General features: G+C 40.9%; 1 protein-coding gene across 1 annotated transcript in view; it reads right to left on the reverse strand.

Moving 5' to 3' along the window:
* The window catches only part of LOC124605330 (serine/threonine-protein phosphatase 6 regulatory ankyrin repeat subunit B-like), a 353,003-nt gene that overhangs the window by 13,931 nt on the left and 322,179 nt on the right, over nucleotides 1-16,893 (reverse strand). The window contains exon 16 of the mRNA XM_047136936.1: nucleotides 1,092-1,193. Within this exon, the coding sequence (XP_046992892.1) occupies nucleotides 1,092-1,193 (102 nt within the window). The remainder of the gene's footprint in view (nucleotides 1-1,091; nucleotides 1,194-16,893) is intronic.

Consider the following 16,893-nt stretch of genomic DNA (forward strand, 5'->3'; position numbering starts at 1 on the left):
GGTCCTTGTGGTCTAAAAAGGAGGACCTCATGACCTTACCAGAACTGGTGTGTGCAGCCTTTGATTTCTTTGGAGGTGGTGAAGTCACATGTTTCCACTGCTTGCCCTGATGTTTGCTTTCCAGTTCAAAATGGTGGCACCATGTTTCATCACCTTTGACAATAGCGACAAAAAGCCATATTCTTCCTCATGATAACATTGCAGATGACTCAAAGACAGCACTATTTGAGTATTGCACTGTTCAGCAGTTAGTTGGTGGGGAACCCACAGTGCACAGACTTTTCGAAAGTTCAAGTTTTGATGCATTATAGTGTGGGCAGTGCCCACGCTAATACCCAGTAACCAATGGATCTTGTCCACAGTGATTCTGCGGTTGTCCAGGGCTAAAGCAGTTACTTCCACAACCATTTCCAGTGTGATGACATGTTGAGCCCATCCAGGACGAGTATCATCTTCCAGTGACTCACGGCCCTCAAGGAACCGTTTGTATCATTCCAAAACACTTGAAAAACTCATGCTGTACTCACTGTACGCAGCTTACATCTGTCGGTTCATTTCACAGCCTCCAATTCCCTCTGCCGCCAAAAATTGAATCACTCCTCATTGTTCCTGCTTACTTGCCTACATGTTCCATAGTGGATGATAACTTGTGTGACCACCTTCTCTTCGGTGTGAAATCACACTGGTGCTATGCAGCATCAAATGGTGTGCACGCATCAGTCTCTCTACCAACAGATGTGTCATACCCACAGTTATGTGGTGCTGCCTTACTTGCAAGGCAAAGGTAGACACACTGACCAGGTTTCATTTGAATGAACCTCACACATTTGATGAACAACAGAATCTGTTAATGGAGGCCCAGTTCATTTAAATACAATCATGGCATTAAGAAAGTAGTGAAGCACACAGCAATAAAATTAATTATTTTTTTAATTTACGTTCAGTAATAAAAGAGCTGTTAGGTAACATAAATATGTTCAAAAGTAATCTAAAGCTGGTTTGGAAGAGAGGGAGGTTTGTTTGCAAACAATAATCTCAGCACAATAAATATAATTCTACCTAAATTCACTTCAAAAAGCACTTTAGCTTACCTCCACATCTCCTGCTGTCACAGTTAAATGCACTGCCCTGATGCAAGATTCCTGTGGAATGTCCATGAAGCTGCTTCCTGCCATCCATAGGGATTTCACTGCCTGCACCAGAAAAAAATTAAGGTCAAAAAACATGTCGTTGTGTTAAGATATTCCCCATCTTAGTTTATAATTAATCCCACACTCACATGACTCTATATATAAAATCTATTTTATCAATAAAGTACTTGCTTGAATATTCATCTAGCTTGAATATTCATATTCTGCTGAAATCTAATTTATTTATCATAGAAGTTAACTTTTATATTGAATGTTTAAGTAATGTATTTTTTAAAAATTATTTATATAATAGAGGGAAACATTCCACGTGGGAAAAATATATATGAAACACAAAGATGCTGTGACTTACCAAATGAGAAAGCGCTGGTAGATAGACACAATAGTCCGCAGCTTGTGGTCGTGCGGTAGCGTTCTCGCTTCCCACGCCCGGGTTCCCGGGTTCGATTCCCGGCGGGGTCAGGGTTTTTCTCTGCCTCGTGATGACTGGGTGTTGTGTGCTGTCCTTAGGTTAGTTAGGTTTAAGTTGTTCTAAGTTCTAGGGGACTGCTGACCATAGATGTTAAGTCCCATAGTGCTCAGAGCCATTTTTTTTAGACACAATAACACACAAACACATACATAAATTTCAAGCTTTCGCAACCCAAGGTTGCTTCATCAGGAAAGAGGGAAGGAGAGGGAAAGACGAAAGGATGTGGGTTTTAAGGGAGAGGGTAAGGAGTCATTACAGAGAGCGAAAAGACTTACCTTAGGGGGAAAAAAGGACAAGTATACACTACCTCACACCGGATGGATATGTGTGTGTGTGCGAGTGTATACCTGTCCTTTTTCCCCCTAAGGGAAGTCTTTTTGCTCCCGGGATTGGAATGGCTCCTTACCCTCTCCCTTAAAACCCACATCCCTTCGTCTTTCCCTCTCCTTCCCTCTTTCCTGACGAAGCAACCTTGTGTTGCGAAAGCTTGAAATTTGTGTGTGTGTTTGTGTGTTTTTTATTGTGTCTATCTACCAGCGCTTTCTTGTTTGGTAAGTCACAGCATCTTTGTTTTTTATATATAAAAAATTATTTATGTACATTTCATATGTAATTTCAACAAATTAGTTAACAAACTACATATTCATAATTTGTTTTGTATTTAGCTACATACTTATACTAATTACCACAAATGTTTATATTTAACAATTATGCAGCTTCCCAGAAATGTGGGCGAGTGACCTTTGCAATAGGTAGGAGCATAACTGTCAAACTGCCATGCACAAGCTGCACATAGTTAAGTGAGGAATTGTGTCAGAACTATTAGTGGCACACTGTAATGTCCAGTTCCTGTCCTTGTCCTTACAGTACGAAGAACTGAGCCTACTTTCACACAATCCTCTAGCCTGAAATGTCGCTAAAGGGTCACATGTCCTCAGCATCTGTTCATTTCCCAGGATATCGGGGCTGACAGGCCAGATAAGGGTAGTGAGGGAGTCAACCCACATATAAAATCTCACCTCAAAACACACATTCATAAGTACATTGATCCCTAATGAAGCAACAAAGGTGGAATATGTTCACTGAGACAAGTCTACAGAGCCAGAAGTATTTAATTCATGTCACCTATAATCTACCTAAAATCAACATACTGACATCTTTCCTGTTGCAGTTACATTCATTTATGTGTTAATATGACCCCCAGACTCCGATGATATAGTTGCTGAACAGTTCAGAGAAAATTTGAGTCTCATAACAAATAAATACCCCACTCATATGGTTATAGTTGGTGGGGACTTCAACCTTCTCTCGATATGTTGGCAAATATACTTGTTCAAAACTGGTGGTAGGCAGAAAACATCTTCCAAGATTGTCCTAAACGCTTTCTCAGTTAGTCCAAGAACCCACGTGAATTGTAAATGGTTGTGAAAACACGCTTGACCTCTTAGCCACAAACAATCCAGAGCTAATAAAGAGCATCATGACTGATACAGGGATTAGTGATCAGAAGGTCGTTGTAGCTAGGCGTAATACTGTATCTTTCCAAATCCACCAGAAACAAACGCAAAATAATTTTATTTAAAAAAGCAGATAAAGTGTCACTAGAAGCCTTCCTAAGAGACAATCTCCATTCCTTCGGAACTGACTATGCAAATGTAGACGAGATGTGGCTCAAATTCAAAGATATAGTAGCAACAGCAATTGAGAGATTCATACCTCATAAATTGGTAAGAGATGGAACTGATCCCCCATGGTACACAAAACAGGTCCGAATGCTGTTGCAGAGGCAACAGAAATAGCATGCGAAGTTCAGAAGAACGCGAAATCCCGAAGGTTGCCTAAAATTTACAGACGCGGGAAATTTGGCACGGACTTCAATGCGAGATGCCTTTAATAGGTTCCACAATGAAACATTGTCTCAAAATTTGGTAGAAAATCTGAAGAAATTCTGGTCGTATGTAAAGTACACAAGCGGCAAGATGCAGTCAATACCTTCGCTGCGCAGTGCCGATGGTACTGTTACCGATGACTGTGCCGCTAAAGCAGAGTCATTGAATGCAGTTTTCTGAAATTCCTTCCCCAGGGAAGGTGAATGGAATATTCCAGAATTTGAAACACAAACAGCTGCTAGCATGAGTTTTTTAGAAGTAGATACTTTAGGGGTTGCGAAGCAACTCAAATCGCTTGATACAGGCAAGTCTTCAGGTCCAGATTGTATACCAATTAGGTTCCTTTCAGATTATGCTGATACAATAGCTCCCTACTTAGCAATCATATACAACCACTCGCTCACCGATAGATCTGTACCTACAGATTGGAAAATTGCGCAGGTCGCACCAGTGTTTAAGAAGGGTAGTAGGAGTAATCCATCGAACTACAGACCTATATCATTGACGTCAGTTTGCAGTAGGGTTTTGGAGCATATACTGTATTCAAACATTATGAATCACCTTGAAGGGTATGATCTATTGATACGCAATCAGCATGGTTTCAGAAAACATCGTTCTTGTGCAACGCAGCTAGCTCTTTATTCGCATGAAGTAATGGCCACCATCGACGGGGGATCTCAAGTTCATTCCGTATTTATAGATTTCTGGAAAGCTTTTGACACTGTTTCTCACAAGCGACTTCTAATCAAGCTGTGGGCTTATGGGGTGTCGTCTCAGTTGTGCGACTGGATTTGTGATTTCCTGTCAGGAAGGTCGCAGTTCATAGTAATAGACGGCAAATCATCGAGTAAAACTGAAGTGATATCAGGTGTTCCCCAGGGAAGCGTCCTGGGACCTCTGCTGTTCCTGATCTATATAAATGACCTGAATGACAATCTGAGCAGTTCTCTTAGGTTGTTCGCAGATGATGCTGTAATTTACTGTCTAGTAAGGTCATCCGAAGACCAGTATCAGTTGCAAAGCGATTTAGAAAAGATTTCTGTATGGTGTGGCAGGTGGCAGTTGATGCTAAATAACGAAAAGTGTGAGGTGATCCACCTGAGTTCCAAAAGAAATCCGTTGGAATTCGATTACTCGGTAAATAGTACAATTCTCAAGGCTGTCAATTCAACTAAGTACCTGGGTGTTAAAATTACAAACAACTTCAGTTGGAAAGACCACATATATAATATTGTGGGGAAGGCGAGCCAAAGGTTGCGTTTCATTGGCAGGACAGTTAGAAGATGCAACAAGTCCACTAAAGAGACAGCTGTAGACAGATGTAGATGTAAACGAGCATGTCATCATAACTGGAGACATGAATATAGACTTGCTGAGAGACATTCCCTCCACAATAAACCCAAGGGGACTGTCTAGTTGCAACTAGTATTCTTCCATTACTTCCCACACATCACACAGTCACGCTCTTACAGATGTAATCACAGCAAACAAACACTGACAGTGTAAGAGGTATCGGACAGAAACTTGCTCCAGGTCTCACAGCATATGACGTAATAATTGTGGTCTTCTGCTCAGAGCACTCAAAGCTCAAATCACATCACATAACTTGTAGGAATAAATGTTCTAATAGTGGATTGTTCAATGGCACCCAATTATTTGTTTCTGATTCGGGTTCTTTATTAGCCGTTGACCATGTGTAATGGAATGGACTTTATATTGATATACAATAGCAATCACCATATTAACTACTTTTCACAATGCTTGTACAAAGATTTATCCTATATTGACCTGTTGTACAGCACTGTAATCCAAAAACTCAATTTCTACACTACTAGTATCCTAGAATTCTCTGAAACTGTAGAATGGATTGTTTATTAACCATTTATACAACTCACTTTTAAAATTATTGAAATGTGTATCCATTGCAGAATGTGGCAATTTATTACAACATTTCAAACAGTTCACTTTGTGAGAGTTGCCTGTTTGTGCCAACCTATGTCTAGGAATGTCAATAGTTGTCTTATGTCTAGTGTTACAATGGTGTATGTTCTCTCTGCCATTAAACTCTGCTATGCTGTTTTTTACATACATCAATAACGCATAGATATAAAGATTTATCACTGTCATTATTTTGATCTTAGTGAATAAAGGGTGCCAGTGTTCCCTTGAACCAACCTTACACATTATTCTTAGCACGTTTCTTTTGAATCAGTAATGCATCACTGACGTGACCTAAGAGACCCCATAGCAACAGCCCATAGGACATGCAAGACTGAAAAAGTCTCAAGTAAGTTAACCTAAGATACTCTTTTCTCACTAGTTCATACAATTTCCATATGAGATAGGACACTCTTGATATCTTTCTACAGACATCATTAATATGGGGTTGCCAAATTAGTTTGGAATCAGTTTTACAGATTCTGCTTCTATGTCTTTAGCTAGTCCCAGCAGCAGGTGTTGAGTTTTGTCCAGATTCTGCAGTAGTTTATTATATGTGAACCAGGTAGTGTTAAGGAGAGTGTGTCCTCTGATTTCTGGCATAACCTAAACCTATCTCGATCTGTGGTGATTAAAGTTGTGTTGTTAACATAGCAGATAACTGACAAGTCCAACATAATGTGGCAAATTGTTAATTGCAACAGTGAAGAAGAATGGTCCAAGAACAGAGATCTGAGGTACATCAGATGTGATTTTCTTCCGTGAAGAATGCTTATTTTGAATTGACACAAATTGCCTTCTAATATTTAGATAAGAATTAATTACTTTTAACGCTGTATTATTTATTCCATAATACTGTAGTGATCCCACAACAGATGGTAAAACTGATGAGCTCACTAATGAGCTTGCAGTTTTCTGTGACCAGATATCTCCTATATGTATACTTTAGCTGACAATTGACTTATGAAAAATAATGAAAAGAGGCATATTAAATAAAATATGAAGCCTGAATGCTATGAAGGACACAGAAGACTACAAAACAGTGTAAAGCAATATGTTCAAAAAGCCAAAATAAAGCACACTCTTTTCACTGCGTGCAGCAATATGTGCCCTACAATCCTGTGGAAGGATCTCTACAGCCTGAGTGTCACAAAGATAAAATAAGAAACAGGTTTTCACATCTCAGCTGATGAAATGAATGAATATTTTTGAGCATCATTAGTACTCAGCACTCAAGCTGCTGTACTAGTCTTGACAGACACATTTGATTTCAGCTTACAAGAAGCATACTATGACATATTCTTAAGAATGAGAACTCACAACCAGCTCTGGATTACCAGCCAATTAAAATCTTATCTGCTGTACCCAAAGCCCTGTAATCTATTGTTCTCAAACAACTGACTGAATAATATGCAAATTCTACTTACATACAAATATCAGTCTGATTTTCACAAACATCAACATCCAAACACTGCACTGATTAAGGTAACTGATAACCCGAAATAGACTGCAGACAACCATAGGGTCACAACAGTAATACTATTACACTATCAGATACTCTCAACTTAGGTATACGGCTCAGAAGAAAATGTGACAGGTGTAATTTTCAGATGATGCACTGAAGTGGGTTTAAAGATAATAGAAAAACAGACAGCAGTTCACAGAACTGAAAAGTCATCACAGAATCATGTTCTTTCAGGAGTGCCATAAGGGTCAGTCCTGGGCCCAAAACTGTTTTTCTTGTATGTCAAATACATTTGTTCCATTAAAGATCATTTCTGTGCCAATGACCTCCAGTTTTAATTAAATGGGAGACCTGCAGCTATCAATATTGCCATTATCCAGATGAATGACCATTTGTTTTCTGTGTTCAGGTAAGTGCAAAACCTGGGGCTTAAACTAAATGCAAAAAAGCCTCCAATAATTTCAGTTTCTCAACAATAAATATGTTTTGGATTCTGTGAACAGCTGCCCCCTATTTTTCTTGACAATATCTGTAGTAATCTACCAGTTTCTACACCATATCATACCAGAAAATGGCAAAGACCTGGGGTGTAACTTCAGGTGCGCAGCTCAACTAGGCAGAAAATATTGATGCCACATCGAGGAAGACTTCCACTAGTCTCTATGCCTTCCAGAAGTTTCAGATCATATTTCCACAGGATGTGAAAGGTGAACTGGTGAAACCACTAATTCTGCCACAGCTCCCCTATTGTGAAGCAATCCTACACAGCATGAATATTCAAAACTAGATGATTAGAACTAGCCATGAATGCTTGTGTGTCTTACATTTGCAACACCCTTCTATTTGACCATGTCATTGGTTCACTTGCTCATTCAGGATGGCTGTAGTCAGACAAGTTATGTGGCTACCATATACTATGTCTACTTCATCAGCTCCTCAGTGCATGTACACTGCAGTACCATCCATCACATATTGAGTAACTTTCAAGTCATCATGACCACAACAGAAGGTCTTGTTTATCTAGTGTGTTGGTGTAAGTGGCCAACAGTACACTGGATGGCAAAGAGGTTGTGAGGAGATCAATAGTAGGTGCCAACAGTGAGCCTATCAGGAGAGAGGCCAATGACAGACTCTCAAGTAATGCGCCTCCAACACCTCTTGACTGCCAATATTTAGATTGCTGCTGTGGACCAGAGGGCACCAGTCAGTCATCCAGTGAGTCACCAAGTTGAGTCATCAGTCACAGTTCCAGGCAGTCACAGTCGCAGTAAGTCAGAGCCACAGTCTCTAGCAGAGTCAGTCAGTACATAGCAACCAGAGTAGTGTATACAGTGGGACTTGTCCTTCATGAGCAATGACACTAACATTGACTATTATGGAAGAGTTTGTACAACAATGACTTGCTTAAAGATAAGTAACTTTCTGTTCTGTGAATAAAGAACCCTATTATACATGTGTGCAGTTTTGTTATAGAAAGAGAATACCAGCCAACAAACAACACCTTCTCCTTGCTTCCTCTGGTACAAGACTCAACAGTGGGCCACACAAAACTAGACTGGCAACAAGTATAATTCAGTGCAGAGTTTGCTTGCTTCTCTTGTGTTTTATTTTGCGGGGGTGATAATGTACTGTTGTGTTCTTGCATGTATTCCAGGAAGGGAGCTGCAGAACTAATCAAATGTCTCTTTTCAGTGGCTTCGCTTGCTTTTTGGTATAATGTATTTGTGTAAACCATGGCTCCCCCACTCCCTCCACCCCCTGCCCCTGTGCCACAGCCACAGATGGCCAATGTGATGGTTCTAACACTTGCTTTTCAGCTTCAGAACCAACAATTTGCTGACAGTACAACAACTACTGGCTGCACAAGCTGCATTGGCTGTCCAACAGACAAACCGACAGGCCTAGAAAGTGCCACCTACCCACCTACCACCACTCTGGCAATTTAATGACACCAAAGAGAAATGGCTTGAATATCTGACACAGTTCCAAGCACATTGTGAAGTTCATCGAGTTCAAGGTACTGTGAAGCTAAAATACTTATTTCGATTGTGGGGTCCCCAGTGTTCAGGTTAATGCAAAAGCTATTCCCAGTTGCATCTTCTGAGGAAATCAGTTATGACCAAGTAATGGCTGCATTAACCAAGTACTAAGATCAGCAAGTCCAGTGGTACACAGAATTAATGTGCATGACTAGGAAGGGTAAATTTAAGTCTAGTTACGACAACTTTTACAACGATTTAATGATTGGGGATGCAATAACATTTAGTGTCCCAGATATTAGAATATGGGAACAGATCTTAAAGTACTCTGATCCATCACTTCCTCAACTGTCCAAATCTTAGAGAAATATGATTCAGGTGCCCTAGCAGCCAATAAGTGTGACCAGGCCCCGATTTGTCGGGTCAAGTTGCCCCTTGCTCACAACCACCCCAAGCATCCACAACAATGAGTGCATACACAGCCATGTGTACAGCCATATAGATATGTAAACAGACCTGTGAACTTAGTGAAGTTTTGCCCTAGGTGTTTTGCTTGTCATAAAAGGGCAGGATTGTCCATCATGTAACACAATGTGTTAAACATGTGGAAAACAAGGCCATGTCCAAGCAGTTTGTTTGCAACAGCACAAAAACGCCAATTTTGCCTGCTCCCAGAAGAAAACAGGCTTGTGCACATGCAGTGAACGCTGTGTTTTCCAAATCTACAGCAGGCACTGACAAAAGCAAGATTAAGGTTGTACCCCCTTCTTGCTCTAGTGCTGTGCAATGGTGTTCTAACAAACTAATTGTCTCATTACAAATTGCTGGCTATCATGTGAACTTTCAGTTAGACACAAGGGCCTCAGTAACTTTGCTTAATCGTGCCACGTATGAAGTTAGACTCACCACACCTTTCTAAATCTAGCAAGCACCTCTCTGCTTACAATGGACAGGTATTCCAGTGCTTGGACAGTGTAGTTTGCCTGCCACTTATAAATCTCACACTAGGATAGTGAATTTTACTGTGTTGAAATCAAGAGACAGTGATAACATTTTCAATTTAGATGCCTTTGATTTGTTTGGATTTAGCATCCACCACAACGTACTTTCCATATCGGCTTTTGTACCAAAGACAGTGTTGCTGACTTGCTTAAAGAATTTCCCAAACTATTTTCAGAAGGAATGGGAAAAGCTAATGACTTCGTAGTGCATGTTACGTTGAAAGACAATGCACAGCCTACGTTTTTTCAGGCCCGCCCTGTTCCAATTGCTTTAAGAGACAAAGTAGCCAAAGTCTGCAGTCAACCCACGGACAATAGTTGACACTTATCCATTACCACGACCTGAAGAACTCATGAACAAGCTTGGTGCAGGACGTTACTTTTCTAAGATAGATTTGCATGATGCCTACTTGCAAATTCCATTGGATGAAGAATCACAGAAAGTGTTTGTTGTAAATACACACTTAGTACTGTTCAAGTATTTGTGTTTGCTCTTTGGCAGTGCTTCCACACTCACTACTTTTCAACATTACTTGGAACAAATGACTGCAAAAGTGCCATTTTGTTCAAACTACCTTGATAATGTTGTCATCTCAGGCTCTACACCAGAGAAACACATTGCCAATTCGCGTACTCTTTTGCGAGTGTTGTCAGAAGCAGGACTCAAGTGTCATCTCGAAAAATGTGCCTTTTTTTTTCAAACTTAACTACAATACTTAGGTCATGTGATAAACAATCAGGGTGTGCATCCCTCCAATCTCATTTTCTTGCAATCCGTGACCTGTCTGTTCCTTGCAATTTGTCTGAACTGCAGTCAGTACTAGGCAAAATGACGTACTACATTTGGTTCATACCAAATGCTGCTCAGATCGTGGCTCTATTGCATCTCTTGTGTCACAAAAATGTACCTTTTGTGCTGACTAAAGACTGTCAAGATGCATTCAAAAACTCAAAAATGCTTTGCTCAGTGACAGATGTTTAGCGCGTTTTACACTGCCAAGCCAGTAGTTTTGAAAGTTGGCACTTCTTCCTATGGAATTGGCACTGTGCTTCTGCACAGGATTGGTGCACAAGACAGACCTATTGCTTTTGCCTCAAAGTTATTAACTCAAACTCAGTGCATTTATTCTCAAACAGAAAAAGAGGCTCTCACTATCGTGTATGGTGTGAAAAATTCCATCACTATTTGTATGGTCACAAGTTCTATTTAGTGACAGATCACAAGCCTTTGCAGACCTTGTTTCATCCATCAAATCTGGTTCCTACACGCACTGCTCAAAAATTCCAGCATTGGGCTTTGTTGCTTTTGCAGTATCAGTATGAAATTGTGTACACACCTATGGCAAAGCATGGCAATGCAGATGCCCTATCTTGCCTTCTGATTGGCGCAGACTCTGATTTTGATGCATCTGTCACATCTTGTTGTCAGATTGATGCGCAGGGCTCTGAATTGCTGAAATCTTTTCCCTTGCACTACAGAAAAGTTGCTCAGATCTCAAGATTTTGTTGCATTACATTCACACATCTTTTCTTGTTCATTGACAGTATTCAGAACCTAGCTGTAGGCTGATATTTTGCATGTCGGCATAGCCTTTCAGTTCAACAGAATGTGATTCTAGTTCAAAATTACTGTGGACAGTCACCTGTGCATATTCCTAAAATGTTTCAAAAGGATGTGTTGTGATTCCACCGCCAAGGACATTGGGAAATTGTTCACACTTAACAGTTAGAGCGCCAGCGCTGTACTTGGCAGAGCATGGATGCCCACATTGAACAGATGACCTCACAGTATTGCACACATGCAGAAAACCAATCTGCTCCACCACAGACATTCTCAGCTTACCCTAAAATCATGGCAACGAGTGCACATTGACTTTGCAAGATCATTTTGGAACACTCATTAGCTCATAGTGGTAGACAATTTTAGCAAGTTTCCATTTGTGGTGCCTATGAACTCCACCATATCATGTAGTGCCGTTCGAGCATTGTCCTCGATATTTTGCATAGTAAGCTTGCCAGAAGTACTCATGTCGGACAATGGACCACAGTTCACTTTGCATGATTTTGAACAGTTTTGTAAATGAAACGGCATTCGTCATTTAACAAGTGCTCCTTTCCACCTACAGTCCAATGGAGAAGCAGAACACTTCCTATGCACTTTTAAGCAACAGTTGGCCAAGCTTCATACCACTCACACATGGTAACAGGCTTTGCACCTCTTTCTTGCCTCATATTGCTCCCACCCATGAGACAGACCATTACCAGCGGAACTTCCGCCTGGCCACCGCCATTGGACACTGCTACACTTGCTACATTCACTGCAGCATCCGGCACCACCAATGGTCCACAAGTATTGCTTTCCACCACACAATCTTGTTCTCTTCATGGTTGTGAGGTGCTGGGAAAGAGGCGTAATCCAGGAATGCATCGGCTCTCCAATTTATTTGATTGCAGGTCCTGATGGTTTGCAGTGCTGCCACCATAACCAAATTTGTGCATGGCGTTTTGGCCTGTGAGCTGCTTTTCTTCTCCCAGGTTCATGGCCTCATGGGACCGCATGATCTTTGCAGCCGTGTGGTCTTCGCAGCCGCCCACTGGTGCCACCGAGGCACCTGTGGAGGAGCAGATGGACGAGCACCCTCGTCCCCGCCCCGCCGTACCCGCTCACTGACTCCATGGACATGTACCCACCACAGCAATCACGATCATCACCCCAGGAAACATCCTCAGGCCTGGATGTGTGCCCTGGCAGCAGTTTTCTGGGGGATGTTCCTGTTGCCTCACAAGCCATATGGCATGGTAAATCGGGAGTACACCATCCTCCACAGCTACGTCTCCCGGCTCATCTCTACATCCAGCGACCTGCCTCCCTCCCCGTTGTCATTTGCAGCCTCACAACACGACAGTGGTGTGGCATTTGGGGGGGGGGGGGGGGGGGGGGGAAGGGAGGAGGGGAGCAATGTGCTGGTATAAGCTGTCACCAGCACGCCGGGAACAAAGAGGTTGCAAGAAGATCAATAGTAGGCACAAGCAGTGAGCCTATCAGGAGAGAGGCCAATGACAGCTTCGCAAATAATGTGCCACCAATGCCCTCTTGACCATCAGTATTTATTTCACCGCTGCAGACTGAAGAGGTCCAGTCAGTCATCCAGTGAGCCACTGACTTGAATCGTCAGTCACAGTTCCAGGCAGTCGTCCAGTCACAGTTGGAGTCATAGTCACAGTCAGTCAGAGCCACAGTCTCTAGCTCAGAGTCAGTCAGTGCATAGTGATCAGAGTAGTCTACACAGCAGGACTTGTCCTTCACAAGCAGAACTATTACTGAAGAGCTCGTACCACAACAGCTTGCTTAAAGATAAGTGACTTTCTGTTCTGTGAATAAAGAACCCTGTTGTACATGTGTGCAGTTGTGTTCTAAAAAGAGGATATTGGCCACCAAACAACATCCTCCCTTGCTTCCCATGCTACAAGCCTACAGTGGCAACAAATGGCAACAAAAACTAGTACCCTACCTGTGCCCCGCCGTAAAACCAAACTATTTGAAAACTCTCTCTGCCACTCTCTGCCTTTGAACCAAGCTACCCTTCACACAATTCAATATGCTGTTCCAGTTAAGAAAAATTGAAATACTTACTTCTGTCAGCCTCATTACTTTTTCCTTAAAAATTGATGTGCATGGCTTGTTTCTCTCTGTCAAACAAATGCTCCCATATTTTCCTACTTATACTTCTTTCTTGTTTTGTTTCTCAGTCAATCGCCCAAATGTTTCTTTTTCCCTTTCTTAATTGTGTGTGCCCTATAAAGTTCTTATTACTCTCCCTCTTCCATCTCTCTCTTATATCCATTGCCTTTGATGAAAACTACCTACCCTCAATCTGTCTTTATTGCTCTACTTTTCATTAACTTGTTCTGCAGTAGCTACTGCTATTATCACTAATTTTGTTATTTGTAAGTGTTGGATTTCATATTAAATGTAAGTGTTTTATAACATAAAAACTAGCATTAAGAAAGTTCTGTAATAAGGATGATCACTATGTTGCAGTTGTAGGTTGTGTGTCAAATTTTTCTTATTAAATTATTTACTAATTTTGGGTGGTTGAAGTAAAATGCTCTCTAAGGCCAGGAATTATTCAAATGGGGCAGAAACTGATAGATGTGCTGTACATGGACAGACAAACTAAAGTTTATAATTTTAGATAAACTGGATGATTTATTGAAAAGAAAGAGCTTCACAAATTGAGCATGTCAATAATGCATTGGTCCACCTTTGGCCCTTATGAAGACAGTTATTCAGCTTGGCATTGATTTTTAGAGTTGCTGGGTTTCCTCCTGAGGGATATTGTGCCAAATTCTGTCAAATTGGTGTGTTAAATAGTCAAAACCTTGAGACAGTTTGAGGGCCCTGACCATAATGCTCCAAACATTCTCAGTTGGGGAGAGACCTGGTGACCTTTCTGGCCAAGGTGGGTTTGGAAAGCATAAACACAAGTGGTAGAAACTCTCACTGTATGCAGACAGGCACTATCATGCTGAAATGTAAGCACAAGATGGCTTGCCATAAAGGGCAACAAAACAGAGTGTAGAATAACGTCGACATACCGCAATGCCGAAAGGGTGCTGTAGAAACCACAGGGGTTCTGCTATGAAAAGAAATGGCAGCGCAGGCCATGACTCCTGGGTGTTGGACTGTATGGCAGGCAACAGTCAGGTTGGTATCCCACCACAATCCAGGCTGTACCTGGACACATCTTCGCTGCTCATCAGGGCTCAGTTCAAGGCAGAACTCATAACTGAAGACAATTCTACTCTAGTCAATGAGATTCCAGGCTGAATACATGTCTGGAGATGTCTCAACAGGGGAGTGGGATACCAACCTGACTGACACCCACCATATGGCTCAAAAATAAGGAGTGATGGTCTGGAGTGGACCACTATGGTTGTCATGCTTGGTACCTTTACAGCACAGCAGTATGTTGGTGATATTCTGCACCCCTGCATTTATGCCCTATATGGCAAGGTATCCTGGTCTTCCATTTCAGCAAGATATTGCCTGCCTGAACATGGTGAGAGTTTCTACTGCTTGTCTTCATGCTTGCCAAGCCCTATGTTGGCCAGCAATGTCACCCAATCTACCCACATTTGAAACATTACAGTCTGGGCCTTCCAACCATCTCAGGTTTTTAACAATCTAACACACCAACTGGACATAATTTGGCATGATATCCCTCAGGAGGGCAGCCAACAACTCTGTGAAACAATGCCAAGCTGAATAATTGCTTGCGTAAGGACCAGAAGTGGACCAATGTGTTATTGACTTACTCAGTTTGTGAAACGCTTCCTCTTGAATCAAACATCCAGTTTTTCTGAAACCGTAATCATCTGTTTGTCTGTACATGTATATCACATCTACTGATTTCTGTCCCATTCAGATAATTCCTTTGTGGTGCACCAATTTTTGCCTTAGAATGTATTTTATGAAGGTTATCTCAGTAGCAGTTGAGATACAGATGAGAATTAGGCCTCATATTAATCATCTTGCCTACGTGTTTCAAATGACATACACATTAATTGATTTGTACAGTGAGAAGATAATGAAATATACTAGAAATGTAATTTGTGAAGTATGAGAATATCTCAATCTTAGCATTCATGCAAAATGCATTGCAGCCAGTTTGCCCAGGAAGAGTGGTGAGGCTGGAGATGAGCTACTCATCGGATATAAAATTATTATGTTCCTGTGTGAATAGTCAAGTGCATAATCATAGCACAAAAAAACATGAGCAGTGTGTGCCATTTTACCACTCTAGACCTCTTAATGCAATGATACTGGCACAACTAACAAAATGATGAAGTTCACAGAAATAAACGACTGAGGAGCAGAAGATTACCGAACAACAGGGAATGGTAGTTATGAAGACATGGATGAAGTTTGTTACATGTTAACCAAAATGGTAGTGAATGAGATCACAGAACTCACAACCATTATGGAAAATTGACAGGACATGTTTTCCACCTTGCTGCTACACATCAAGCATACCCACAAAAAATGGTATGAGCTGTAATGACTGGAACTAAAGCTGCAAACTGGGTTACAAGAACAGAGGTAAGAAATTAAGATTCAGTTCTTAACATGTATAGAAGAAAAACCAGCAATGTGTAACAGATGGAATGATGAATCTAGGATATAACAAAAACTGTGATACTGAGTGCCACTCCAACAGCAGTACAGAGTCTGTGGATGCTCTATTGCTCTGCCTTTAAAAAAAGTGTCAGATTTTAATAACAAAGGTCTTGATTAGTACATAAATTCTTAAATTGTTTACTTAGTGCTTTGTATATAATGAGAAAATCTGCTCTACCTCAAACCAAAATTTGTAAGTCCTGAAATAGAAAACATGACATCTATTACAGGAAATACTGACAAACATAAATACGTAAGTGTATTTTGAATACTGTAACCAATATTTTCCATTTAGTGTTAACATGCACAGTGTCCACAATTAAAGTTCCTTGAACTTGATATGTAAGCGGCTAGAGCCAACTAGTTAACATAATCTCTGTTGTTATTATTCTTATGGCCATCTTTAATGTGTTTTGGTAGTACTGCCATATGTGTTGTATTAGAGTAATTTGGGGTAATAAAATTGTTTGGTCTCCAGTAATACCTTAATGTTCAAAATGTTACCACTGAATACTTTTAAAACCTTCCACATGTTATGTTAAAATATTTAAGGGCTTATTCTTTGACAAATCCTAATATCATGTCTGATGACGTATCAAACAGCTAGTGTCCATATTATTTCATGTAACTGGCCAGACTTATGTGTAATGGGGTGTGTTGTCAACGCTGAAGGCACCAGTTAATGCAAGTGTTGTTTTCATGTGGTGTGTCAATTGAGACCTATGTTTGAGGATTTATTGTTAGATGATTAGCTTTATTAGTGCTTTGAACTGAAACCCCCAAATAAAAATCATTGCTCAGGAAAATTGTTAACATGCTT

This window comes from Schistocerca americana, chromosome 3, assembly GCF_021461395.2.
Source record: "Schistocerca americana isolate TAMUIC-IGC-003095 chromosome 3, iqSchAmer2.1, whole genome shotgun sequence".
NCBI lineage: Eukaryota > Metazoa > Arthropoda > Insecta > Orthoptera > Acrididae > Schistocerca > Schistocerca americana.